Below are 26,667 nucleotides of genomic sequence, written 5' to 3' on the forward strand. Positions count from 1 at the left end.
GTGCTCTCGAAGCTTTGGACGGGCTTCGTGGCTTTGTCGCGTCTGCGGAGCTCAGCGAGGAAACTGCTACTCGTTTTTACGAGTTCCAGAAAAGCTTGCTGCAGGACCTCGAAAAGCAAAAAGTGCAGCGCAAAGTGACGGATTATTTTAAAGTGCTTTAATAAAAGCAAGTTCTGTGCCAAGTATGTATTATTCGCAATCTTTTGGAGTCCGTTTTGGATAATACGATTTTTGGATAATATGTTTTTATTTTCGGTGCCCGTGAGAATCGTATCAACGAGATTCCACTGTACAAGTAAAAAGATACCCAGCGAATCAAATTCCAAAACACAGAGAAATTGAAGCCTAGTAAATCTTACAGCCAAAACCAAATGCTTACACACTGAAGCAGCACCATATCACCAGTCCTTCCCCGCCGTATCCAGTCAGTTGCAAGAGGTGGTCAATTTAGAGTCGCCTCCAACTTGATCAGGATGCCAGTCGGTCACCATGTGCCAACGTCTGTCAGCTGCCGTTGCTGTCTCCGAGTCATAGGCCGATTTACGAGCCGTAGGCCGAACTCACCGCTGCCATTCAGTTATTAGGATGGGAGCGGTCGTAGTTGTAGGGAGGATCTTGGGACGACAGGGCTGGGCGAGCAGGAATTATTGGCAGTATTCACATTCTAAGCAAGATATATTGGCAGTCTAGCGTGACTCCCATATGGAGCCCGCAAGACTAACATACAGCAAACAGCTTACGAGCACACAGCTCACTAGTACATTTTAGCATGACAACGAGCACTCAGCTCCCGACGATGAGCACACACTAGCAGCCGGCAAACGCTGCTTATAAGCTCTTGATTCCAAGTGAACAAAGACGTTCGTCCAGTCATTGTTCGACGTCACCGTTCGACGTCACCGAAGATGACCCACCCTTTTCGAGGAGGTGGGCACACATACTCTTGTCGCACACACACACAGGTGCAAAGGTCCGGAGCCGACGTCAGAAATCTTCGTAGAACTCTGCTTTTTCCCGGGTGGCACGGCCGAGTACCACATTCCTGAGCTGACCGCGCGCCACGTGGCTGCTGGTTATTCGCAGTTCTCTGAAGTGCGCCCTGTCTGGTGGGATTGGAACACGTGCAGCGGGCTGAAAGCTGGCACGTTGTCACCCCGTACGGCAATTCCTAACAGCGCTGCCGATAGTACAAGATGGCCTCCACTGGATGCTGCGCTGCCGCTGACGGCACATGAATACCACCATTTCCGCAAAAATATTTCGTACAAATTTTTTAATGCGCAGTGCTTTATATGGTGTGAAGGCCAAATGGCTAAATTCATTGCGGGCCAAATGTCTAGTCCAAATCCAGGGTGCAATGACAGCTAACTCTCGGTATGAATTTTAAATCTCGAAGGCCATGTTGTTGCTGACTGCATGTAACAAAAGCGAATTCGAGGCCAGAATACACGTCGTGGAGGTCATGGATGTACCGTATACAATCGACTAAGGGCTGCGCTAATGTAATGGTCACTTCCCCCAAATTTGCAGTGCAAATTTTGAAAAAAAAAAAAATCTCGCTAGCAAACGGAAGCGTCGTCGTGTCTTGCGTACAGCACATTTCGCGGGAGTCACCAGATGGCAATAGCTGTCCTGTGGCTTCATCATGCGGAGCTATCTGGGACATCTTGTCACTTTTCTCGCCAGCGCCATTGATTCTTTGTGCCGCCATTCATTTTGACGACTGCCTATAGCACAACTGCTTGTGATGGAAAATAAAAAATGCTTAACCACGTACAATGCTGCGTTCAAACTTCAAGTTGTCGCATACGCCGAATAGAATGGAAAACGTGTAGCCAGCCGGAATTTCCACGTTGACGACAAGTGCGTGCGTCGCTGGTGCGACCCAAAAGGAAGAGCTGGCGGCAACAGATAAGACTAGGAAAGCATTCCTTGGCAAGTCTTGCAGGTTTCCAACACTCGAGAAAGAGCTCATGAAGTACGACATGGACATTAGGAAAGAGGCAGACTTCAGATGCCAGTACTCTGAATGGATGGCAGCGGGCCACCAAGAGAAAACGCCAACCGGACGACTAAGCAGGCCGTCACTTCAGCTGGTTTGCACTTGAAGTTTAAACGTGTAGGCTGCGGAGTGGGCGGACATTATTGTAAAGAGTTTTAAGGTTACCGGGATTTCCAATGCCATGGACGGAACTGAGGACGATTGGATACAGGAACGTGTGGATGACCCGAGCAGTGGCGACAAGCCGAACCTGAGCAGCGATAACGATGAAGACATCTAGTGAGGATGTCCGCAGCTAGATGCCAGATATCCCATCGTTAGGTATATATGGCAAGATTAAACAGGTTTTTCCATATGTGGATCGAAAATTGAACAAAAATTTCACACTTCCGTGGAAGGCCGCGCCCCATCAAAATCGCGAAAAAACAGTGCGGCCCTTACACGAGTGTATGCAGTATGTTTGTTGACAATCCGCTCTCGTGGTGTCCATGTAAACGTAGCCTTACATTGGTGTTAAAAGCATGAACTATGAAAGGCTACCATGACATCAGTTTGGCTCTTGCAATCGTCTCTGAAATTCTAGTGCGCAAGAATATTGCCTTTAAGATTGGGTCGATCATGTGTACTACACGTAACATTGTAACCAGCTGGGTCAATCCAGCTGTCAAGATCCGCAGTTTGCAAGATAGACTTTCTGCCAACGTTGTTCCCGTGCTCGCAGTTCGACGCATCATTTGACGCGACGACTTTTCTTGGGCACCTTTGACACTGCCTCGGCATCCTCCTGTTGCACAGGAAGTATTTTTTTAGTAAGTTTTTCTTCGTATCAACTGCGTCAGTAGGCGGCCCCTAATGTTCAGTTAAGTGCTCACCACCGGGCACATATGCATGCGGTTGACAGAGAGGAACTAGCGCAAACAAAAGTTGGTATTTGTAGCCATTATGGAGCTCGAAAAGAAGCGGATCCGCATTGCTCAGCGAGCTGGTCAACAGTCTAAACAACTTGTAGGCCTCTTAGGCGAACATGTGTTCTCGTCCAACAATGGAACTGCGGCTCGAGTGGTGCTTCTGGATAACCGTCCTAATAAAGTTTGTAGTGCTCCTGATGGATCTGCTTCCGATGAGAACCGGTCAGAGCTATTTTGTGCATTGAAAGTGCAGAACTGTTAGGCGTGTGAAAATGATACAGTGCAGGAATATTGAATCTGGTTGGCTTCCTTTTGTTTTTCCAGGTCAACAAACTTGTGCAGCTTGGGGGCAGGAACCCAAATGCGGCAGTTAAGCACATGCTTATTTACCTCTTTGTGGAGGACAAACTGGCTGCTGAATATTCGTGGCATGGGAAGAAAGGAAAACGGAAGTTTTCTGATCTTCGGCTGTGTCAGCATTTGTTCAGTATGTGTCATCTTTTATGCAGTTAAATGCTCATTAAGTCTATCGTGTAATGCTTGCTTTACACGATGCTTCACTACTAGTAAGAAACCTGACCAATGAGAAGAGTAACAAAATTGGTCAACAGTCAAATCAGATAAGGCAGCATAACGCATACCATCTTATGTCACAAAACGATAGTGACAAAGAGCATTCCGCACCTGTGCTTGTTCTACCTGTCTTCTCTTGGTGTGCCTATCTGTGTGTGTTAGCACTATTACATTAGCACGCCACTTCTGCAACCAGTACCAGAGGGGAAAGCTTCCTTTTGGTTGTTTTCAAACTGCACATTAGATGGGCAGTGTTCTATTCATTAATGTAAATTTGGTGCTCTCTTCCAGCTGCTGTCAGGAGGCACTTCCCGCAAAGTACAAGGGATGACGTTGAGTCAACCACTAAGTCATGGCTTCATCATGCTCCTGAGAGGGCTAATGGATGATGATGATGATGATGATGATTGGAGTTTAATGGCGCAAGGGCATCTAAGGCCAAAGAGCGCCAGGACATATGTTTTTGTTTAGTAAAATTGTGGGTTTGGTGCTGTGACTTAAAATGGAGGCTGTATAGAGGCTTACATGTAAAAGAAATCTATAAATACTGGTGGATGAATTCTAAAATTATAGGTTATAGGGACACATGGTAAATTGTTGCGGATTGCCCGAGTCCCTTGCTGTACAATTCTTGCCTACGCAAGAAGTGCAAGAGCTCGGACATACTTATGTGCATCAGACTGTACTTCACCTGTGAGGCACAGTCTGATGGTTAGCATGGAATGAGATGATATCTAGAAAGTTAGCTTGAGCAAGATAATTAAGCACTCTTTTAAAGTTAAAAAGTGCATCTTCTGATAAGAACATTGAGGGATGGGGTGGTATATGGTGTGTGTAGAGTTCCTTAAAATGAGCTAATCGCTCTCGGTGGAGTTCGGGACATTGAATGAGGATATGTAGGACGGTTAAGATCTCACCGCAGCGTGTGCACGTCGGGGGGTCAGTTGCAGTCAATAGGTGTTTGTGTGTGCCATAAGTGTGTCCTATTCTGAGTCGTGCTAGGGTGACTTCCGTGTGCCTATCAAGCTTTAGTCGGAAAGGTTTGCTTAATCTTGGTTTAAGCAGGTGCAGCTTATTTTCCACTTGTTTGTCCCACTCAGCTTGCCAATGGTCATGAAGCACCTTTCGTACAGCAGGTTTCATATCTACACCAGGTACCCAGCTTACATCAATAATATCCCGATGAGCCGCTTGTCCAGCATTCTTGTCTGCCATTTCATTGCCTGCAATCCCAGAGTGTCCTGGCACCCAGCATACAACAAGAGCTAGGTTTTGTTTATACGCTAGGTGAATGTGTTTAATGAGCATGTTTAATACAGGGTTTCGGCTTGTTTTGCCACAGGACAGGGCTGTGACAACACTTAACGAATCTGTGTATATTATGGACTTTTGTACCTTGTGCTGCACTATGTATTCAACAGTGATCAGGATACCGTACGCTTCGGCTGTAAAAATGCTGCTATGTTTATGTAAGGTTTTAGAGTTGGAGAAGTTTGGGCCTTGGGCTGCACATGATGCCGAAGTTGCAGACTTTGAAGCATCAGTGAAAAATGCCAATGATTTATACTTGTCTTCAAGCGCCAAGAAATGTTGTTGAATGAGAGCATTTGGACAGCTCTTTTTGTTAAGTTCTGTAAAGGACAAATCACAGGTCACTGTACATTCATCCCAAGGTGGGATGGGTTCAAAGTAGTCGCTTTCCTGCAATTCTGTGAAATCTACTCCGAGTTTTTCTGCAACAGAATTTACTGCTAACGGGAACGGCGGGGCGTGTGAAGGCCTGTTTAAGTACAGCTGATTTGTGGACTGATCACTTATGAGTGCTTTGCATGGATGTTGTTTTAGTGACATGATTCTTATTGCATAGGCGAGTCCCAGATATGTACGTTGATAATCCAGCGGCCACTGATCAGATTCTGCATATAGACTTTGGACGGGGCTCGTCCGAAAGGCACCAAGTGCTAGACGGATACCTAAGTGATATACAGGATCGAGTACCTTAAGTGTTGTCTTTGAAGCAGACTGGTAAACAATACATCCGTAGTCTATGCGTGACAACACAAGGCTTTTAAAAAGAGATAGGAGGCAATATCTATCTGTTCCCCAAGACTGGTGGGATAAAATCTTTAAAAGGTTCATAGTTTTAAGACATTTCAGCTTCAACTGTTTTACATGCTGCATGAAGGTTAGCTTGCTATCGAAGATTACACCTAGAAATTTTTGTTCTTTTCTATTTATGAGGTTTTTCCCATGCATCGTAATACAAGGGTCAGGACATACCCCTCTACGTCTGGAAAACAGCACACAGGAAGTCTTTTCTGCACTGAATCTAAATCCGTTTTCGTCGGCCCATTTCGTGAGCCGATTAACAGTCAACTGGATCTGGCGTTCACATATGGACAGATTGCAGGATTTAAAGCTGATTTGGATGTCGTCCACATAGACAGAATAAGACACCACTGGTGGTATAACAGAGCGGAGAGAGTTCATTTTGATTATAAAAAGTGTGCAACTTAGCACACCTCCCTGTGGTACACCGTTTTCTTGAATAAAAGTGCGCGATAATACATTGCCAATTCTTACACGGAACTTCCTTTGAGATAAGTAATCTTGCAAAATGTTCAGCATGCTACCACAAATTCCATAGGATGACAGGTCTTGCAGAATACCGTATCGCCAGGCAGTATCATATGCCTTCTCAAGATCAAAGAATATAGATAGACAGTATTGGCTATGTACAAATGCATCACGTATATATGATTCAAGGAGTACTAGATTATCGGTAGTAGACCTCGCTCTTCGGAAGCCAGATTGGCGAGGGTCCAATATACCATTATATTCCAAAAAGAAGACAAGGCGTCGGTTAATCATCTTTTCAAATACTTTAAGTAAGCAGCTAGTGAGTGCAATAGGTCTGTAACTGTTAACTAAGGAAGGGTCTTTGCCGTGTTTGAGTATTGGTAGGACTATTGCTTCTTTCCAAGATGAAGGTATATGACCAGTAACAAATATCTTATTGTAAAGGCCTAACAGGCAGTTTAGGGTCTCATGAGGCAGATTGTTGATTATTTCATAAGTTACTGTGTCAGAACCTGGAGCCGAGCTACCACAAGAGCCTAGGGCAAGCTTGAGTTCATGGAACGTTAATGGTCTATTGTACCCTTCTGATGTCTTTTTTGGATGTAGAGGAATATTTTCAGCTATTATTTTATGCTTTAAGAAAATTTCGGAATAATTTTCCGAACTTGATACTCTCTCAAAGTGCTCGCCAAGAGTGTTTGCTTGATCTTCTATTGACTCACCAGAGCCATTGACGAGAGGAAAAGGATTTGGACGTTGTCCTTTTAGTTTACGTACCCTGTTATATACCTTGCTAGCATCCGTGTACGAGTTTATGGAGGATACGTAGCGTGTCCAGCTTTCTCTTTTCGATACTCGGCGAATACGGCGGCCATTTGCCTTGCACCGCTTAAATTCTATAAGATTTTCTGTGGTTGGGTAGCGTGAGAATCTACTCCACGCTTTGTTCTGGAGTTTCTTTGCAGTTTCACACTCTTTGTTCCACCACGGTTTTGGATTTACTTTATCTGTGCAGGATTGAGGTATGCACTTTCGAGCGGAACAGAGGATGTGTTCAGTGATGTAGCTAGCCAGTTCTTCTACACCTAAATGGTCCACTTCTTCTAGGCACAGTTTACTTATGTTTCTAAATTTTGACCAGTCTGCTGCATGAAGTCTCCATTTTTGGGGGTAAGCTGGTCCATCGTGCCACTTTGTGGTTTCTAGGAGTGTCGGGAAATGATCGCTCCCATATGGATTAGTGATAACTCTCCATTCCAGGTGTGGGAGAAGAGACGCTGACCCTATTGCTATATCTATACATGAATACGTGTTGTGTGTGGAACTGTAAAAGGTTGGATCTGCCTTGTTAAATATACAGGCTCCAGAAGAAAGAAGGAAGTTTTCTATTGCCCGTCCTCTCGCATCACATCTTGAGTCACCCCAGAATGTGCTGTGAGCATTGAAGTCTCCGATTACTATATAGGGTTCGGGAAGTTGGTCAATCAGTTTTTCAAATTCTGCTGTGTCAAACCGTTCATCTGGCGGTATATATATGGAGCAAATCGTTATAAGATGATTGAACAATATAGCCCGAACAGCCACTGCTTCAAATGAACTCTGGAGTGATACATGCTGGCATGCAACTGACTTTTGGACTATGATTGCCACACCACCTGAAGAAGAATTACCATTATTTCTATCTTTACGGAAAACTATGTACCGTTTTAAGAAGTTCTGGTGTGTAGAGTTTAAATGTGTTTCTTGAACACAGAACAGTCGTGGCTGATATTCCGTTAGTAGATCTTTGATATCATCTAGATTGCGAAATAGGCCCCTAGCATTCCATTGAATTATTTGTGTAGCCATATCGAGGAAGATTTTGGTTGCCTGTGTTCAAGAGCACGTGATAAAGATGGATGGATATGTATACTAGAGCGGTAACCGTTTAGGTTACCGGTCCCTTTCTTTGAGTTGTTACAGGAATTTTCTCTCTCCTAGCGCGCTCCTGAGAGCGCTGATCTTTCGGCGTCGATGACGCCGGGGATTTTTGATCGACCTCCATACCCTTTTCCGAGGTGCTGGAGGATCGTGAACTAGGCGCTGAAACTCGCGTCCCAGGCCGTGGAGTTCGGATTAGCTTTGGGACCTGCGGGACTGGAGCCGGCAGGTCCACTTTCGATGTTGATGGAGCAGCACTTGCTGCAGCCACCTGGGGGGCAGGCGGAGTGATTACCGGGCCACTGTCAGTGACCGCGGTAGACTCCCGAGGGATTTGTGACGCTGCCCCCCGTCGCGCCACCTCGGAAAAGCTCGTGTGATTCAAGTAAGACAGACGTTTTCTTGCTTCGTGAAATGTTATATTTTCTTTGACCTTTAATGTAATGATCTCTTTTTCTTTCTTCCATTTAGGGCACGTTCTAGAGTAAGCTGGATGGCTTCCATCACAGTTCACGCAATGTGGAGATGAGTCGCAAGTGTCTGATGCATGATCGTTCGAGCTGCATTTCGCGCAAGTCTGCCGTCCTCGGCATGTCTGGGAACCGTGCCCATACCTCTGGCACTTAAAGCACCGTCGAGGATTTGAAATGTACGGCCTTACACGTACTTTGACATAGCCTGCATCCACTGTACTAGGCAACACACTGGTTCCAAAGGTTAGTACGATGTGCTTTGTTCGAAGTTGTTCGTTATTCCTGCGGATTAGAATTCGTTCTACCTTGATGACATTTTGGTCCTGAAAACCTTCAAGCAGCTCTTCGTTAGTAAGGTCCATGAAGTCGTCTTCGGAGATTACTCCACGGCTCGTGTTCATGGTTCGGTGTGCGGACACAGTGACCGCTACATCGCCTATGCATTTCAAGTCGTTCATTTTCTCATATTGGGATTTATCTTTCAGTTCAAGGAGCAGATCTCCATTAGACATTTTTGTGGCTTTATAGCCAGGTCCTATCGTGTTGCGAAGGCATTTCGCCACCAAGAAGGGGGAGAATTTACGTACGCTCGTGGTGCTTTCACTATGGATTACATGGTACTTTGGGAAATTTTCTTCATTGCTTTTCAAAAAGAATTGAAAGGTTGCATCGGTGCGTCCTCTTTTAAGAGGGCGATCAAGGGAAAGTGTTTTACTAGAAGCCATATAGAGGTAATGAGTTCGGCAGCAGCGCCAACCACCCACCACCGAGCCCAACATGGGGACGGAGCAGGTCTTACGAGTAAGACAAGCCCTCGCCAGTTGTACGGTGCCACTATAACCCAATCTGGAGTACCCAAGGTTGGCCACCCACACAAGGTTAACCCTCGCTGCCAGGAAAGTTGGAAGTAAATAGAAGAGACGAGAAGACAGGAAAGATTGAATGGAAGAGAAAAGGACGCAGAATGGAGAGGAGGACAGGAAAAGGCAACTACCGATTTCCCCCGGGTGGGTCAGTCCGGGGGTGCCGTCTACGTGAAGCCGAGGCCAAAGGGGTGTGTTGCCGCCGCCGAGGGGCCTTAAAGGTCCGAGCACCCGGCATTGGCTCAACCCCCAGGATCCCCTTTTCCCCGGACACGGCTAAGCCGCGCACGGCTACACGCGGGAGGGTCCAACCCTCGTGTGCTCGGGTCCGTGGTGTCGCAACACACCAAACGCCTGCTTACGCAGACGCCCCTGCGGGGAGAGGGCTAATGGAAGAGAGGGAGCCAGAGACACGTGAAAGTGAGGTCAAAATGGCAGTGTCTGAATGCTAGTCACATTGCTCTGTTTTTTCTACATTTTTATGCAAAAACCTTGTCTGCGTCATTGTGTTGAGTTCTCCAAAATTTTCAGCACCTGCAAAAATGCACCAGCTTGCATGTAGAGTAAATATCAAGTATTTGTATTTTATAGCTTTAGAAGGCTTAGTTGCAAATTTCCTATATAGTTGCACTTAAGTCACGGTGTTTACGTCAAGGCATATCGATCATGTTAATTACAAATCTTGCTTGTCAAGACATTAAAACGAGATTTGCAATTGTTTTGGTTTAAAATGTCAGAACTACCATATTTACGTGCCAGTAACATAAACATGCATATTGTTTGATGAGATATGGTTGCACACTTGTTATCACTTGAGGCGGTGCTAGTTAAGTCATACTTGCAAGTAATAAAGAAGGGATTGAGTTGTTTCCATGCCTTCTTATTGCTTGCAAGTTGGTTATCAGGGTCCAAGTGCTACTAAAGCACTCCGGAAGCTCAGGTATTTGAGGCGCAATTTTAACAATTCTCCAAAGGAAACTAAGTTACTAATGTATAAAACTTTAATTCGCCCAATCGTAGATTATGCTTCTCCTGTCTGGAACCCTCATAAGCAGTGCGACATTAACTGCATTGAGAGCATACAACGAAAATCTATTAGGTTCATATATCGTCGCTATGATCACAATTTTTCACCCTCTTGTGCCTTATCTTCTTTAAACCTAACCCCTTTATCCATACGCCGTCACATTGAGTCATTGAAGTTTCTGCATGGCATCATCAATTTTTCTTATCGTGTCTCACATCCCATATATATTTCTTCAGACATTCCTCGGTCAAGTAGGAGTCACCATACCCTTAATATTAAGCCTTACTTTGCTCAATCTAATAAATTTAAATGCAGCTTTTTCCCACGTACCATTGAATTCTGGAACTTAATCCCCGGAACAATTAGGTCACTGCCATTAAACGATATCCTGTTAAAAGTTAACCACACCTGATTTTATGTATTTTCTTGTTACAGTGTATTTACTCATTCTCGTTTTTGTACTGATTCTCAGTGTTGCTGCTATGTTGAGTTTCATTTGTGTCATTTGCCTTATTTCTTGAGAATTTTTAATGTTATGGTTTACTTGGTTTTTTGTATGACTTTTTTTTTGTCTAACCCACTCCTGCGATAGCCTCATATAGGGGCTGCAGTATGTACAAATAAATAACTAAATAAATATGTTTGGCTTATAAGCAGCAGGAACCTTGGCTGGTGTTCCATAGCTGCAGTAAATTTATGCAGATTCTTCTGAAACAACTTTGGAAATACATTTAATGTAGCTACATGAAGGTAGCGTGTGAAATTTATTTGGAATGTAAATTAAAGCCGCTTCATACATCTGCTCAGGTGTCGTATAAAATATTCTATGCACAGTTAGGCATGGCTATGCCTAACTGTGCATTAGGCAGAGGCATGGCTATGATTAACCCATCATTTAATTGTGCCTTAAAACAACATATGTTGATTTGTTACCACCTTTCATCTGTACATTAAATAAAATACAGTGACTGTTATCAATGTGTATTAGTTGCGCTGCATTCACCTATCTTTGCATAGGAAAGCTAGGCGGATTGTCACATTTACTGCAACAAAAATTAATATAGCTGGGTTTCGTTTTAGTTAGGTTTTGAAGTACATAAATAGTAACATTGACACTTTTTGTAGAGCATCATGCTTTCTGTTTTTTCTCTTTTTTTGCAGAGCAGTCATGCAGTGTAAAGGACGTTGCATCATAACCCCTTCGGGCGCCGTGTCCCCACGCGGGGACGTGAACTTCGTGCGCCCTGTTGCGTAAAAGTGCAACTAAACACGTTGTGAATGCACCGGAACACGCCCCCTGAGCCACTTTATTGGACAAGTGGCGCCATCCCATGCCAAGTTAACAAAATGCTGCCGGAGAAGCGCGGGAATACAATCAGTGCATTTTACCGGTGCTGACATATGGGACAGAGACATGGTGGGAGACTGACAAAGAAGCTTGAGAACAAGTTAAGGACCGCACAAAGAGCGATGGAACGAAGAATGCTAGGCATAACTTTAAAAGACGGAAATAGCGATCTGGATCAGACAGCAGATGGGTATAGACGATTTTCTAATAGACATCAAGAGAAAAACATGGCGCTGGGCAGGTCATGTAATGCGCAGATTAGAAAAACGTTGGACCATTAGGGTGACAGAATTGGTAGCAAAAGAAGGAAAGCGCAGTAGAGAACGGCAGAAGACTAGGTGGTGCGACGAAATTAGGAAATTTGCGGGTGTTAGTTGGAATCGGTTGGGGCAGGACAGGGGTAATTGGAGATCGCAGGGAGAGGCCTTCATCCTGCAGTGGACATAATTAGGCTGATGATGATGACGACTTTGCTTTGTATGCCCAATTTTTTTTCGTCTCATTCCTTTAATCAGACGTGCACCTTCAGGTATGGTGTCTATAGAATACTATACTTCAGCTTAAACAACAAGAGAAAGAAATAACAGCGCTTTATTCAGCGAGCACCATGACAAACAACCATAATCGTGCCAGGCTATAGCAGACAACGCTTGTACTACGCTTGGAGCGTAGGTCAATGGCAGTGCTGCGGTGGCGGAAACGGCAGCGGGCTGCTTAGTGCGCATAGGCAAGGCGAGAAGTTGGGTTACTGAAAGAGAATCGATAATCGCTGCAACAGCCAGGGCGGCCGATGTGTTAGTGATCGTTTGATCATATTTACGCGTTGCGGAGAAAATTTCTCGTTTTTTTTGTGTGCATGAACGATCAAGAAGCCCCTCGGCATCTGCAACGCTATTAGCTCGCTGTATGTTTCTTGCACTGCGCCGTTGCTGGTCATCGTAGTTCGGTCCATTCGCGCTTTTTTTGTTCCCGGCTCATGAAACCTCTGGTACTCTCGCCACTCTTGCATCGGGCCACAGTGCACGGAAGAATGTGCTGATGGCTGTACTATTGCGTGCTGTAGTTCATCCGCAATGGGCCTTTTTCATGGGTGCCTTGTGCGCATGCGCACCGGAAGTGCTCTGACAGCGACACTAGCGGCGAGCGCCCGAAACATTTTTGGTGACATCCGGCAAAGAACGTACGTACGGGCTCTCCGTGTTGGCCGCGCTGCTCCTTGGCAGGCAGGATCATAGCTTTTATTTTTTTGCGATGCCACAGCGATGTGCTGCCGTAGGCTGCAGTAATGCCAGCGGAAAGCCTCCAAATGTGCGATTTTTTAGATTTCCTGCCGCGACACTTCAGGCAACGAGACGAAAGAAATGGGTGCAAGCAATACATCGCGTCAACGCCGACGGATCGCCGTGGGAACCGACAGCGAACTCCCGCGTCTGCAGCAATCACTTCGTAACAGGTAAAGAAACAGTGACTTGATATTCCTTATTACTTGATGAACAGCGTGTCTGTTGAGCGCATAAGTGTAACTTCGAGCCCTTTCCGAGCGGGACCGTGGCAGGTCGGCGATCGTGCATTTGTTTAGTACGCAGTTTCGGTTGTGTTAGCGCAGTGTGTCCTGTGTCGTACACGCGTTAATAACAGAAACACTCAAGCTGTTTAACCGTCACATTTTATTTCAGGAGCGCCCTCCCGCTTTATGCCCCACCCGGACTACGTACCATCGGTTTTCAAGCACACGCCAATGAGATGCCCTGTGTCAATCGCTCGCTTTGACAGAGTGAAGAAACGGCAAGGTATAGACTGTGTGTGACGCTGTTTGAGATTCGTCAACTGTCAGCATTTACGACCTTGCAGTAATCTTTCTTCATTTTGTATTCGGCACTTGATATTATTTTTCATTATCATGAAATCGCCCGTGTAATGCTGAATACGCCGGCTGTCGTGCGATTGCCGATGCTAAGCAGCATCGTGCAGTACTTTTCTCCCGCAATATAACTCGCGCTTTCGTCTTGGGCGAGTCAGTTACGGTATCGGCGGCAAGATGCTCCCTTCTCTAAACACTAACCCATTTTTAATGGGTCTTTATCTAGCAAAGGGAGATTAAGTGGTCACTTATTTATGAGTAGTACAGAGTTTTTATATTTGATGTTGCGCCTATCTTATTAGTCTTAAATAGCACATTGTTACACTGTCGCGAAATATATTTTAATGTTATTTATCAGCTTCAAGACTGGCAAATGCAAGTGGCCAAGCCAGCAGCGGTGCAACCACATCAGCTGTTGGACAGAGGACTCCACCGAGTGTAGCAGCAGGCCAAAATAGGACACCACAAGATTGTCAACCAGTTGCCGGGGCATCTACTCCACCTCTTGGTCAAGGAACACCATTAAGCAGAGCAGCAAGTGCAATGTCATTAGGCTCTACGACCTGTGAAGATGGTGCAGTATTGCATAGTGTACCAGCTGAACACGAAAAGAGCTGCCAGACGGATAATTTCTCTCTAGAGCGTATTATGCTGCTTGAAAGCCAATTAAGTGCAGAAAGAAAGAAGGTGCAAAAGCTAGAAGTACAGCTAAAAGCTGCTGAGGAACAGACAATACAGTGGAAAGCACATTACTACGAGCTGAAGGCTACAACACTGTGCCTCGATAACATGCAAGGTACTGAGCATATGTTGTATTACACAGGATTGCCTTCTGTGCAAGTGTTTTACGATATACTAAATTTAGTTTTGAACAACAACCCTCGGTTTGCAATAGACATAAAGAGCAGGTCACTCACTGCTGCCGAGCAGATGTATGCAGTACTGGTTCGCTTAAGGACAGGTATGGCCACACGAGAGATTGCTCGCAATTTTTTAATTTCAATGGCCTCATTCAGTCGTATATTTTCAGAATGGGTACTTATATTGCAGAAGGTTCTCACTGAAATAACCAGCTTCCCCACACTTCCTGAAGTACAACAGCACATGCCACTTCATTTTAGACGGTACCCAAACACACGTATAATACTTGACACAACAGAAATTCGTATACAAAAGCCCTCAAGCTTAACTGCCCAAAGACGAACTTTCTCCCACTACAAGTTCGCAAACACAATGAAATGTGTTGTAGGTGCAACACCTGACTGCTATGTTAGCTTTGTGTCGCCATTATATGGGGGAAGTACCAGTGACAGAGCTATTGTGCAACAGTCTGGAGTACTTGATCTATTCGAATCAGGAGATGGCATCATGGTTGACAAGGGATTCAAGGTAGATGACCTTCTGCCACGTGGTGTTGTCCTTCATATGCCTCCATTTCGTATTCCTGGAGAAGCGCAGATGAGTGCCAAGGATGTTGAAGCCACAAAGCATGTTGCAAGTGCACGGGTGCACATTGAAAGGGTCATAAGAAGAATCAAGGAGTTCCATTTATTGGACAGACCCTTACCTATAAACATGTTAGACATAGCAGATGCAATTTTCACAACATGTGCATTTCTCTCAAACTTTAGGCGACCACTAATAAATAATGGGAAGGAAGTGGAGACGGACACCATGTAATAGAACACGAAAGCATGCGGTATATTTATTTATTTATTTATTTATTTATTGATACTGTTGACCCTCGCTTGAGGGTCGTTACAGGGAGGGAATACAATGTACAACAATGTACAATTTTGCACAACATACAAAATTCATATATCATAATCATCAAGTTGGGTGCTCCTGACAAAAGATGTCGATAGAACGTTCGAACTTGTGCACGTCCGATTGCTCGACAACTTCAACAGGCAAACCATTCCAAATTTCGATCACATCAGGAAAAAATGAAAAACGAAAAGCATCAACACGTGACTCGTAAGGCTTGATGGATCGTGTGTGGTTTGTTCTCGCGCTCCGTTTTCCCGGAGGCTGAATATATCTATTTGATTTAATCTTAAAGTGCCCTTGAATTATTTGAAATAAAAGCTTTAGTCTTGATTTTTTCCTTCGATTTTCAAGTGACTCGAGCCCACATGAGTTCAGCATTTCCGTCACTGAATCCCTTCTTCTGTATCTTGACGAAATAAAACGAGCGGCCATTCTTTGAATTCGCTCCAGTTTATCTTTTAGGACTTTTTGGTGCGGGCTCCAGACAACACAAGCGTACTCCAAGGATGGGCGGATGAATGTTTTGTAAGCTATCAGCTTGACATCTTTTGTTGCATGTTCCAATTTCTTCCGCAGAAAGTAAAGTTTTTGGGAAGCTGTCGAGCACACATTATTAATATGTTTATGCCACTGCAGATTATGTGCAATTGTAACACCTAAATACTTGAAGGTATCAACATTTTTTAGATTATTTTTTCCAATATTATAAGAAAATAGCTGCACAGTCTTCTTATTAGTTATATGCGTAAAAGTTGATTTTGTGTAATTAATTTCCATGTCCCATTTTTCGCACCAAAGATGCAAGGAATGAAGGACACGGTTTATTCTAATTTGGTCGGTAGCTTGTGTTATTCGAGAATAAATTAAACAGTCGTCTGCAAAAAGCTTCAATTCTACGGGAGATTCGGTAACCTCGTTAATATCATTAATATAAATTAGGAACAGTAATGGAGCTAAAACCGATCCTTGAGGAACGCCAGAAAGTACTTCTAGTGTAGAAGAAAAACAATCATCCACATGCACAACCTGCCTGCGATTGTTCAAATAGGCTTTAATCCACTTAAGAATGGTTTCGCTAATTCCTGCTCTGTATAACTTGAAAAGTAATTTACTGTGTGGAACCTTGTCAAATGCTTTTGCAAAATCTACGCAAATGACATCTATTTGTTCTTGGGCATCTATGGCTGAACTAAAATCATGTATCGTTTCTATGAGCTGTGTTATGGTAGATAGCCCTCTTCGGAATCCGTGCTGATACTGATAAAAGAACGCGTTATCCTCGAGAAAAGTTAGTATATGTTTACTTATGATATGTTCTAATAGTTTACAGCTGATACTTGTCAGGGAAATTGGGCGATAATTATTTGCGAGTAGTCGGTCGCCGTTTTTAAAAACAGGTGTTACGACTGCGCACCGCCAATCTTGTGGCAACGAGTTAGTGTGTAGGGACTTTGTAAAGATTATTGTCAAGAAAAATGATATCCACTCAGCGTATCGCTTTAAAAACTGGGTTGGAATCCCATCCGGCCCGCTAGCCTTTTTTGAATCCAAAAGTAACAATTGATTAAACACGCCGGCCTGAGTCACGACCAGGTCTTCCATCGAACATGAGAGGGAGGAAGGCGGGTACGCGTCAAAGTCGTCATTGCTTGGTTTAGAAAAAACAGACTGGAAAAAGTTATTGAAATGATCTGCTATTTTTGTTTTTTCTGTTACTATGTTGTCACTAATTTGAATTCTATTTATTTCCTCTTTGTTGCCACTAAGGTAAAGCCAAAACTTCCGAGGTGCCGTTTTAACGAAGCTACATAGTTTTTTATTAAAAAATTGCTCTTTTGATTCCATCAGAGCCGTTTTTAAACTCTTTCGTAATTTCGATACCTCAGCTGAGCTGTCTTTTCTCCTGCGCAGCCTCTTTATCTTGCGCTTGATGTGTATAATAGGTCGATTAATCCAAGGGTTACGGGGTTTTATTTTCTTTTGTCGAGTTGGAATGAATCTGTCAACGCAATGTTTTATGATATTCTTGAAACGTAGCCATAGATCTTCAACTGGTTCACAATCGCAGGCAAGTTCGAATTCACTATATGACATTTCTAGAAAATCTTGAATGGATGTGTCGTCTGCCTGCCTATAAGCCTTAAATTGCACAGGTACAAAGGGTTGGCCACGAGTGTTTGTTCTGATCGGAATGTGCACAGAAACCATTTTATGGTCAGATATCCCGTCTTTAACAGACACAGTATAGTCACCCACTCTGCCCGAGAGAAACACCAAGTCCAAAAGTGACCGGGATTCGAGTGTTACCCTCGTGTCTTCTTCCACGATTTGTTTAAGATTGTGCGAAAACATTATTTGCAGCAGTGCTTCGGAACTAGAAATTTCAACGTTCCCAGGTATCAGTCTGTCCCAGTTGATGCTTGGCAAATTAAAATCTCCGGTCATTATTAGTCTGGTGGTACGGTTCAAGTGAGTGCATAAGAACATATTAAGGTCATCCAAAAACTCTGGTGAAGTGGCAGGCGGCCTATACACTGCACCAACAAGGTAAGTAACACTCGCATAAGTAATTTTGCACCAAACTGTTTCAGGCAAAGTGCACTCGACCGTTACTGCATCTATAGATCTTTTGACAATGATTGCAACACCCCCACCACGAGTATCCCTGTCCCATCTGAACATCTGGTAATTTGGGGGTACCATACAGTGACTAGGCACACCGTTGTTTAGCCATGTTTCGCTTACGACGAGTACGTGTGGACTTTCTGTCAGTAATACATATTCTAATTCGGTTACTTTGTTAAAAAGGCTACGAGCATTCAAAGATAAGATTCGTAGCTATGACGGGGTGAGTTCAGGCATTGATTCGCCGGAATTATCCGAGGTGTCAGAGCCATCATGCGAGTTGCCTGCTTTTCTAGTGCGTTGCTTGAACTTATCTCGGGAGTTCAGGAGCGAGCGTGCGTTCTTCTCGTTGTCCCATGTGTATAACTTGTCATTTATTTTGAGCTTGTCGTCGATCAAAAAGACTTTCTTGCCCTGCGCCCTTTCAGCAGAGGCACTTTCCCACAACTTCCTTCGCACCGCTACCGTTTCCTTTGCATAATCATTGCTTACACTAACCGATTGTCCTTTCAGTTTATTGCAGTTCTTTAGCACTTGTTGCTTTTCTCTGCTGTCATAAAATTTCATAATAATTGGCCTAGGTCGTTCTTTGTTCTTTTTCCCTATACGATGAATTTTTTCGACGGTTTTTACTTCAACTCCCAGCGTATCGTGAAAAATTTTATCTATGACAGCTGCCTTTAACTCCGTCTCTGAATCGCCGATTTTTTCAGAAACACCAAAAACCAGCAGATTGTTACGACGACTATAGTTTTCATATTCAGTCAGTTTCCTGGCCTGTTGCTGAACTGTTACCTCAAGATATTCAATTCTTTTGTTCAATTCTTGTATCACTGCCAAGGAATCAGTCAGTCTATCAGTCTTTTCATTAAGTTGACCAATATCCTTGCTGATATTAGTCAACCGGCAGTCAGACGCGGCTTGATTATCAATAATCGTCTGTAACAGTTCAGCTGTCTTAGGCCCGGGGTTTTCTTCTATGTCTCCCGACATCAACAGCATCAGCACGGACCAACAGTCAATAGCAATGCAATGAAGCCTACCAGGGCACGGCAGGACAACTAAAAATCTATTGTCACTATGGTAACAGCAGTCTGTGGATGGGGAACCAACCTGCACAAACAGCAGCAGCGGGTGAGCCATGCTGTTTCGGAGCACCTAAAAGGTGTCATCATGCACTAAAGTTTTATGATGCAAAGGAACGCACTATGTGTGTGTCAGCCTTCTGATAGTCATCTTCAGATGGTCCTCATCACAATGGTCAACTAGATAAAACCCCACAGCATACTTTTTGAAGGACACGTAGCCTGCACCTGTAGTGTAAAGAAATCCAAGGCGTCGGATACGTCGTGTCACGAGTTCTGGAATAATAGCAGCCTTATAGAAGTACACCAGGCCCTGAAGTATGTCTTTCCAAATTTCTGCGTCAAAATATATACGTTCCACTGATATGCAGTCTTGCAGGTCAGCATGATCTGTGAAGACTACAAAGTCGCACCATGGCTTCTTCGCGACTCCCATCTGTCCTTGTACTTGGTAGTAATAATAATGGTCTTTCTTCAGGGTGACCTCACCATTAGTTACTGCCAAGTAAAAACCTTTGTCAGCGCAGGCGTCGACAACTCTTTGGCCAGCTTTCGAAGCGGGGCACTTCACTTCTAGAAGGCCATCCTCACTGCCATCTCTCACCAGGCGATCGGGCGATGCGGCGATGAAAGAATGCAATTCATGAATATGTAATCCTGTTTCCAGGACATCTATATTTTTGTCATATAGCTGCATGAATTCTAGATATTTTTGAACTGCTTTTGCTTCATTTTGTATTCCGTAGAGCCTGGGGTCACCACTCTTCATTATTTCTTTGCGAGGATAAAGTATTTCTTTAACAAGCCCTTCTGGCTTCAGGCAGTGCAGTATTCTGCGGAACTTTGAAGCAGTTAGCTTCCCGGTTCTTTCTGTGAACCATAGAGGGTTCTTATCCTGGCCTACAGTCTTTGCACAGATATCTGCCCTCTCGGTAGCTGTGAGCGACACCTGCTCCTTGAAATATTCATCGATCAATGTGAGGCACTTCTGCGAATTCATGTCCTCTGTGTCGTTGATGGGGCTCGCATTTCTCACTGGTGCTGGCCTCTCTGTGTAACGGTTCCACACCAGCTCAGGTGCATGTGTTGCAATCGCACTCCTGAACTTCAACAGCCCAGCCTGCCCAGCTGTTCTCAAATGAGGAGGAAGTTGTCGCTTAGCCTTAACGGGCACCGTCTTGTTAATCACATGTTTCTTAAATGTGATGTCCACCAAGGGTTTGGTCAGCAAATGGTTTTGTCCTGAAAATAACAAAATGCGGGGACTTGTATACAGTTCATACACATGTTTTATAAAGCTTACTGGCCAAGATCTATTTTGACATTTGATTACGCATGCGGTTATTTTGCACTAATGATGGACACTGCAAACTCCTGTGAATCCGATCAGCATGCTAGCTCACCTCTTTTCAAATACAGTGTTTCTCTATCAGCATGCTTACATTCTACATTAAGGTACCATTACAAGGAAGAGTGTAGATACCAGACCAAAGCTCCTTTTGAAGTCATTTGTCACATCGTCTTGTGTTCTACCACATACGTCCCTCCTTATTCTGTTCGCTGCATTTTACCTGATTAACTTGAACTGTGTTCTGAATAAAAACATTCACCTTACCTTGTGTTGGTGCCATCCATCTGCACGGGACACTCGTACAAGACGGCCTCTGGATACTTCGTATGGCAAACAGCAATGCAGCTATATGCTGGCACCTTTGGCTTTGACTAGGAAAATCAGAAGAAAATAAAAAGTATTCACATTTAGATGCCTGGTAAATGCTCCTGTGAGTGGGCAAAACAAACGGAAAGAGAAAGCTAATGTTCGTTACAGAATATATATTTAAGAGAGCACGTTGTTGGGCGAGTCGGTCGTACATACTTAATACTTTAAATATATATTTAAGAAACGCGGACTCGCTGCACTACATTGAAGTGCGAGCGTACATTGATTTTCATTCTTTTTCTTTTCTAGCTGCACGGGCAAGGTTCTCGAAGGCGCTGTTATCCGTGCATGATATAGATAGCTTAAACGGTTTATGCACGGTCGGGTTGTTTCTTTTTTTGTGTAAATACGGTAGAACATCAAATAATCGCCAGAACTATTCGCCGCGAACTACTCTTCGCAAGGTCATATAGGCCCGAACCAGTGACATGTGAATGCTTTTACGGCACCCATCGCCCACAGCCTGTGGCTCGACTCACTTTGTAAACGAAAAATGAATGTTTCCCGACAGCGAGCCGTAGCGGTGCCTGCACGTAGAGACGGTGAAAGCGCTGCCACCTCGCGAACGCACCGTTGTTAGGACACCGTTTTCTACATCGTCGTTCAGTGTTATATCATAAGGGCGGACAGCACATTCGTGCACAGCATTTCACGTCTCTAAAAAATGTACTTACCCAGCAACGCAATCGCAGTATGCTTGGACGACGGCCCCTGCTCCGCCTTTAGCAAGCGCTACGACTTGCTTGTAGTGGCCAGCTTTCATCGAGCACAAACATATGCTGCGCAACACAAGTTCGGTCCCTGTTGGTTGTCCGCACATCAAATACTCGATCCGGCGAATGTACCTTTCCTCCTTGAACATCCAGCCTTTATGCAGCTGCCGGTGCGACTCGCCGAAATGGCTGTCGATCATGTTGTCAGTCACTGGCGGCACCAACTCCAAATCGCAGCTCCACTGACCGCCGGAGTCGTGAAGTTTCTTGAAGTCTTCAATAGAAAACATGTCGAAGAAAGCTTCGCAAGAGTCGACAGGCGGTTGCGAAAATCAGCGGTGACGATGCAAGCGTACTGTGGAAACTTTAAACAGCAGCAGTCACAGCACAACGCAAAGCAACAAAGAGTGTCATGCCGCCGCGTCAACCGAGAGCCACCGTATTTGCTTTCGGCTCTCGCCGCTAGAGGCGCTCTCCCATCGTGAAAAAGGTCAATTCAACAGTGTTTACGCCGAAAGGCCCGTTGGTGCAGTCAATGTGGCGTGAACTGACACGAAATTGTCCAGCGCCTAGCGCGTCCTTATGGTTCAAGTAGTGTGCCTTCTCATGAGGCCCTATTGTGTAATGCTGTTATGCTTATTGGTGGTTTCACACTGTATGGCCTACGGAATGGCTACCATTACAAAACACATTAAAACGACTGTAAGGATGTATGTCATGCTATGGTATCATAATTGGCCCACAAAGTGGCCAGCTATGCTTACACTCTGTGGCAGTCTGGTCCAGTTTACTTGACCTGACTGCCTTCAATGTACGAGGAGGAGGAGGAGGAGGAGGGAGGCAAGAAAAAAGGTCCTTCGATTAATGTTTTTGCACAGATGGCTCATACATTGCATTTTTCTTATTTGCAGCCTTTGTTACTGAAAGCTTTCTATGTGCGAATATCAGCATTTCATTCCTATTGATACCTAATAATAAATTATTTGTTCACAGTGCTACTTTTTATATTATACTCTCGTGACAATAAGCTCACTTGTTTTAATGCAGGTGTGCTTGGGCCTGCAGAACAAGTGTAAGCAGACTGCTGCGTTGCTGATCAGTGCTGATCTCCACATCTGAGTTGGTCCCACAACATCCAGGCACCACTGTGCTTTGCTTCATTGACAACGTAATATAATATAGACACCTTGCACCTCAGAATCAGTTTTGAGTTTGAGAAATATGTTAAGAAGACACAAGGGTTGGCCTTGGTGATAAATACACTTGTGTTCTTTTGACCAGTGCTCCTCAGGGTCATTTTTTCAGAGGATGCTTACACTCCTTAATTGTAAACTGCCATGGAGCTTGCTTGTGCCTTAAAGCAGGACTCTTTTACCAAAAAAAGCCTTACTTAATGCACAATTCATAAGAAAGGTAAGGAGCTGACAGGACATAACGAAGTCAAACAGCTATTCAATTTTACTGCTTGCAAAGCAATATAAAGCGAGAGAGCGAGAACAGATAAATCGGCAATGCATGTTGCTTGCACAACTGCGAAAAGGACACATGGCATGGCAGCTGTGACACTTGTTTTACAACGATAAATAAGCACTCTTGCTATCTTGACAATTGTCTCGAGGGTTAGCAAACTCGCAGATACCCTGTCACACATATAAGGAACGCCTCACAAATCTCGCCAGGCCTATGGTCCTATACATTGCCACAGTTTCACAGTGTTCAATAAATAATGCAGGTGAGCTGTGCACTACCAAGTGACCGCCAAATGACCTGAGCAAGTTAACGTAGTTACAAATCCAGTCATTTATACATTGGCCTGTTTTTGTCAATCTAGTGCCTACTTCAAGATAGTGGTATTTAATATCCATCAACACATCTGTGCTCTACATACTCTTCTATTGCATGCTTTTTTTCACAGGTAGTGATGCATGCCTCTTCATTATTTGCATCTGGAAAGTCATGCATCTGGAAAGTCATGAACAATGACTCTTTAGTTGGCATTTGCGAAGAAGAGATCAGCTTCGATGTCCTTCATTTTCTATTGGCATACCTATGCTGTCTGTAATTTCTTAGCTTTCTGGATTATCTTGAGGCTGCAAGCTGACGCTACTCGTCTTCAAATGCAGACTTTTCAGGATAAAGCTCCTGGCTTCGCAAGTGCAGTTGAACAAAAGGTGGCGCTCACAGGTGGCTATTCTAGATGTGAGTGAAACAAACTGGCGAATTTTAGTTACATCTTGTGTTGAGTTGTGTACGAGGTAAAGGTTTGACCAAAATTCACCTCATCTCTCACGTGATGATAATCAGTTGCTTGGTCAGTGACCGTAGCTTCACAAATCATGTTACCTGACTAAATGAATTTCCGTTGAACTGTTGACACCTTCTACCGAACTTATTGACAGAACATTGTAACCGAGACTTACTGGTTTGTCTCAGTCGCATACAGAATAGAAATCTGTAAGTGCCACCTTTCCTTCAAACAGACTTGCGAAGCAAGTGACACGTGTACTTATATTTAACAGGCGACCACGTTTCGCCGCCTAACAAATGTTATCGCACAGCGTGGGACGCGTCTGCATGTATCCGAAGTTTCTGGAAAGTTATCGATGCTTCTATCCGCTGTGTTGTCGCCGAACCTTGTGTTATCTGATTTCATCGCGTGACTCGAATGTTGTAGAACTTTGTGGAAGGCATGTGGGTTTGAACGATCAGTGTGGAACATTCGATGACTGTTGTATAAAAGTCGACGCACTTGACCCGCTGATCAGATTTCCGACGATCGCCGACCGTGTTCGCCGCTATCGTTGTGCTATAAGTGTAGCCTGTTTTTGTGGGCACAGGTTCGCCCAATAAAAGCTAGTTTTGTATTCCACCGTATTCTTGCTTTCTTCACCGTCACTACCCCGTGACAAAATCAGAATCTTAATCTAAAAAGTCTGCATTTGAAGGCATTGGTAGTGTCAGCATGGTACCTCAATATAGTTCAGCTAGCTGGGAAGAAATTGCTGCCAGCCAGAGCTCTGTGCTTACAAAAAATCAAGGGTTTGGAAACTCAAGCGTTCTTTGTAAGGAGCAAACTATAGCAGATCATTATTTCTGTCTTCTGGGATATAGAGCTAAATGTCAACTTCACGGCGACACTAAAAGACCACCTGTGCAGAGAGTCTCAAGAAAACTTGAGGTATTAAAAGCACAAGAGCCCAATGAAACCGCAACATTATCTTGAGTTTGAATTCCTACAAACCCACTAAACCTGCACCTGCCATTTTGCACGAAAAAATCAACACGGTGGCACTTAACCCAACCCTGACGAGAGTGATCTGCACCATGGAATGTGCCAACAGGAGCTCTGTTGGCTTGACTTGGGTCAGTGACACTACATTCATTGTGAAACAGGATTCATTAACAATTGCAAACTGAGGTTAATGTCTTCATCAGCTCATTCTGGGGACAACAGATGAAAGGGGGCCCAGTGTGACTAGTGATCCTGCCCAGGAGTCCGTGATGTAAGCGTGAAAATCATTTGCATAGGTTAACAATCGTAAAGCAAACTTTTGCTGTCGCTTGAAACAATACCATGCACTTTAAGGAGTGGTGCCAATTTTTGTAGGTGTAGTTGGGACCTTCACTACACATATGTTTTAGTTAAAACGTAAGGCAGAACGGGCCATATAAAACTAATGGCAATGATTTTGGCATAAATACATATTTGCTCAAAAGATCTCACAATTTTTTATTTTAGAAAGTATGAAATTTTGTTAAATGTAGCTGCTGTCGATGATTCTAAATAAGCATATACCACTTGCCCTAAGTAAATTAAATTCTGGAGTGTTATCTCTGGAGTGTTATCCCTCACAATATGATTGTGAGGGACACATTAATGGGGGACTCCGGATTAATTTTGGACACTTGGGGTTTTTTAATGTTGCCCAGTGCACCTTATTTTTGCATTTTGCCACCATCAAAATGCGGGCATTGTGGCCGGGATTTTATCCTGTGCCATTTGGCTTGGCAGTGCAATGTCAAAGCTACTACACCACCACGGTTCTTACACTGCTGGCCGAGGGGTAGTTTCCAAGTAATTTAGTTTACTCGATCCATGTGTGCTGCTTTTTAACATTGCATTTTAAGCTTGTTACTTATGTTGCTTTAATACTAGTAATTATTGCTGATCAAACAGTGTTTTTCTTTTTTTTTTCTGTGGTAAGACTTGCTTCAGTAGCCTGCTAATCTGACAGGTTATTCTACCACAGTAATGCATTTTCCTTTAGGAGTCATAAGTATTGCAGGAAACCACTTGTTTTAATAAACTTTGTTCAGTATCCTATATGTTCTGAATGCTGGAGCACTCTTACCTGTTTGAATGTAGACAAAACGGCTTTTCCCTATGTGTTATTCTATTGCATAAATGAAAAAAAAATTGTTGGCTTTCCTTTACTTTTTCAGGTGCCCTGCAAGCTCTCACTCAAACAACACATTCCAGTGGTCATCTGCCAGCAGACTCGACGTATCAAAGTAACATTGGAAGGTCCAATAAGCAACACTTGTGAGATGTATGACATGCTGTTGCTTAAATTCAGAGGATATCACCATCATTAAAAACTTGAATGGCTGTGCAAAAGAACCTGCCTAAAGTATACTCTTTATTTACAAATACAGGCCATTGCTTGCATTACAAGTTTCAGGCTCTTGAAACTTCATCTGACATTTTCACCTTAGTTACTCTTTACCGTAGAATTGTGAACAAACCATAACAGCAAAACAACACTGCAGTAAGGCCAGCAGAAGTGATTTTGCATGTAGTATCACTTACAAGAATTGCATTTGCATTATTATAGTAAATATGTAAAGGAAGTGCCAATATTTTTTAGGGTTGACACTCTTGCACGTCGTACAAGCTCGTTCATCGTGTATGCACTGAGCTCGTACAATCTCGTTCATTGGCAAGAACACAATTTCATACACATGTGCAGTACGAAAAATGGTTCAGGCCCGTATTCTGAAACGTTCCTCACCTCAGACCATTTCCTTACTTTACGTGAGGAGTCCTTCATGCCTTCTTACCTCAAAGAGCTCCTTCAGGGCTCCAGCGTATTCTAAAAGCTTCCTTCAACATTCCTTTCGAAAGGGCCTCCTCAGTGTGGTAACATGCGTATTTCACAAGTCTTGGTTCGAGAGTAGATGTGAAATATTAAATAAACA

The 26,667-nt window shown here is 43.9% G+C and overlaps 4 protein-coding genes across 20 annotated transcripts in view; 2 read left to right on the forward strand and 2 right to left on the reverse strand.

The window, feature by feature from the left end:
• The window catches only part of LOC135914190 (gastrula zinc finger protein XlCGF52.1-like), a 200,387-nt gene that overhangs the window by 73,666 nt on the left and 100,054 nt on the right, over positions 1-26,667 (reverse strand). The window contains exon 1 of one of the 17 annotated variants that reach the window (XM_070535984.1): positions 380-3,216. The exons of the other annotated variants lie outside the window; for them this stretch is intronic. Coding sequence (XP_070392085.1) covers positions 380-397 — 18 coding nt within the window. The 5' untranslated portion in view covers positions 398-3,216. Of the gene's footprint in view, positions 1-379; positions 3,217-26,667 lie in introns of those variants that run through there. 17 annotated transcript variants of the gene reach the window in all.
• On the forward strand, positions 2,184-9,552 carry LOC139057084 (uncharacterized). Its single transcript, XM_070534871.1, has 3 exons — positions 2,184-2,281; positions 3,192-3,418; positions 3,775-9,552. The coding sequence occupies exons 1-3, from the start codon at positions 2,184-2,186 to the stop codon at positions 3,870-3,872; spliced, it is 423 nt and encodes a 140-aa protein (XP_070390972.1). The 3' UTR covers positions 3,873-9,552.
• LOC139057553 (uncharacterized) lies at positions 12,268-20,649 on the forward strand. The gene is made up of 3 exons (XM_070535971.1): positions 12,268-13,147; positions 13,371-13,484; positions 13,914-20,649. Exons 1-3 carry the CDS (start codon positions 12,946-12,948, stop codon positions 15,233-15,235), a joined length of 1,638 nt encoding a protein of 545 aa, XP_070392072.1. The 5' UTR covers positions 12,268-12,945; the 3' UTR covers positions 15,236-20,649.
• On the reverse strand, positions 18,984-21,881 carry LOC139057554 (uncharacterized). The gene is made up of 3 exons (XM_070535972.1): positions 21,430-21,881; positions 20,651-20,757; positions 18,984-20,277 (listed from the first exon to the last, which is right to left on the reverse strand). Exons 1-3 carry the CDS (start codon positions 21,756-21,758, stop codon positions 19,157-19,159), a joined length of 1,557 nt encoding a protein of 518 aa, XP_070392073.1. The 5' UTR covers positions 21,759-21,881; the 3' UTR covers positions 18,984-19,156.

The sequence above is a fragment of the Dermacentor albipictus genome, chromosome 3, assembly GCF_038994185.2.
Source record: "Dermacentor albipictus isolate Rhodes 1998 colony chromosome 3, USDA_Dalb.pri_finalv2, whole genome shotgun sequence".
Classification (NCBI taxonomy): Eukaryota; Metazoa; Arthropoda; class Arachnida; order Ixodida; family Ixodidae; genus Dermacentor; species Dermacentor albipictus.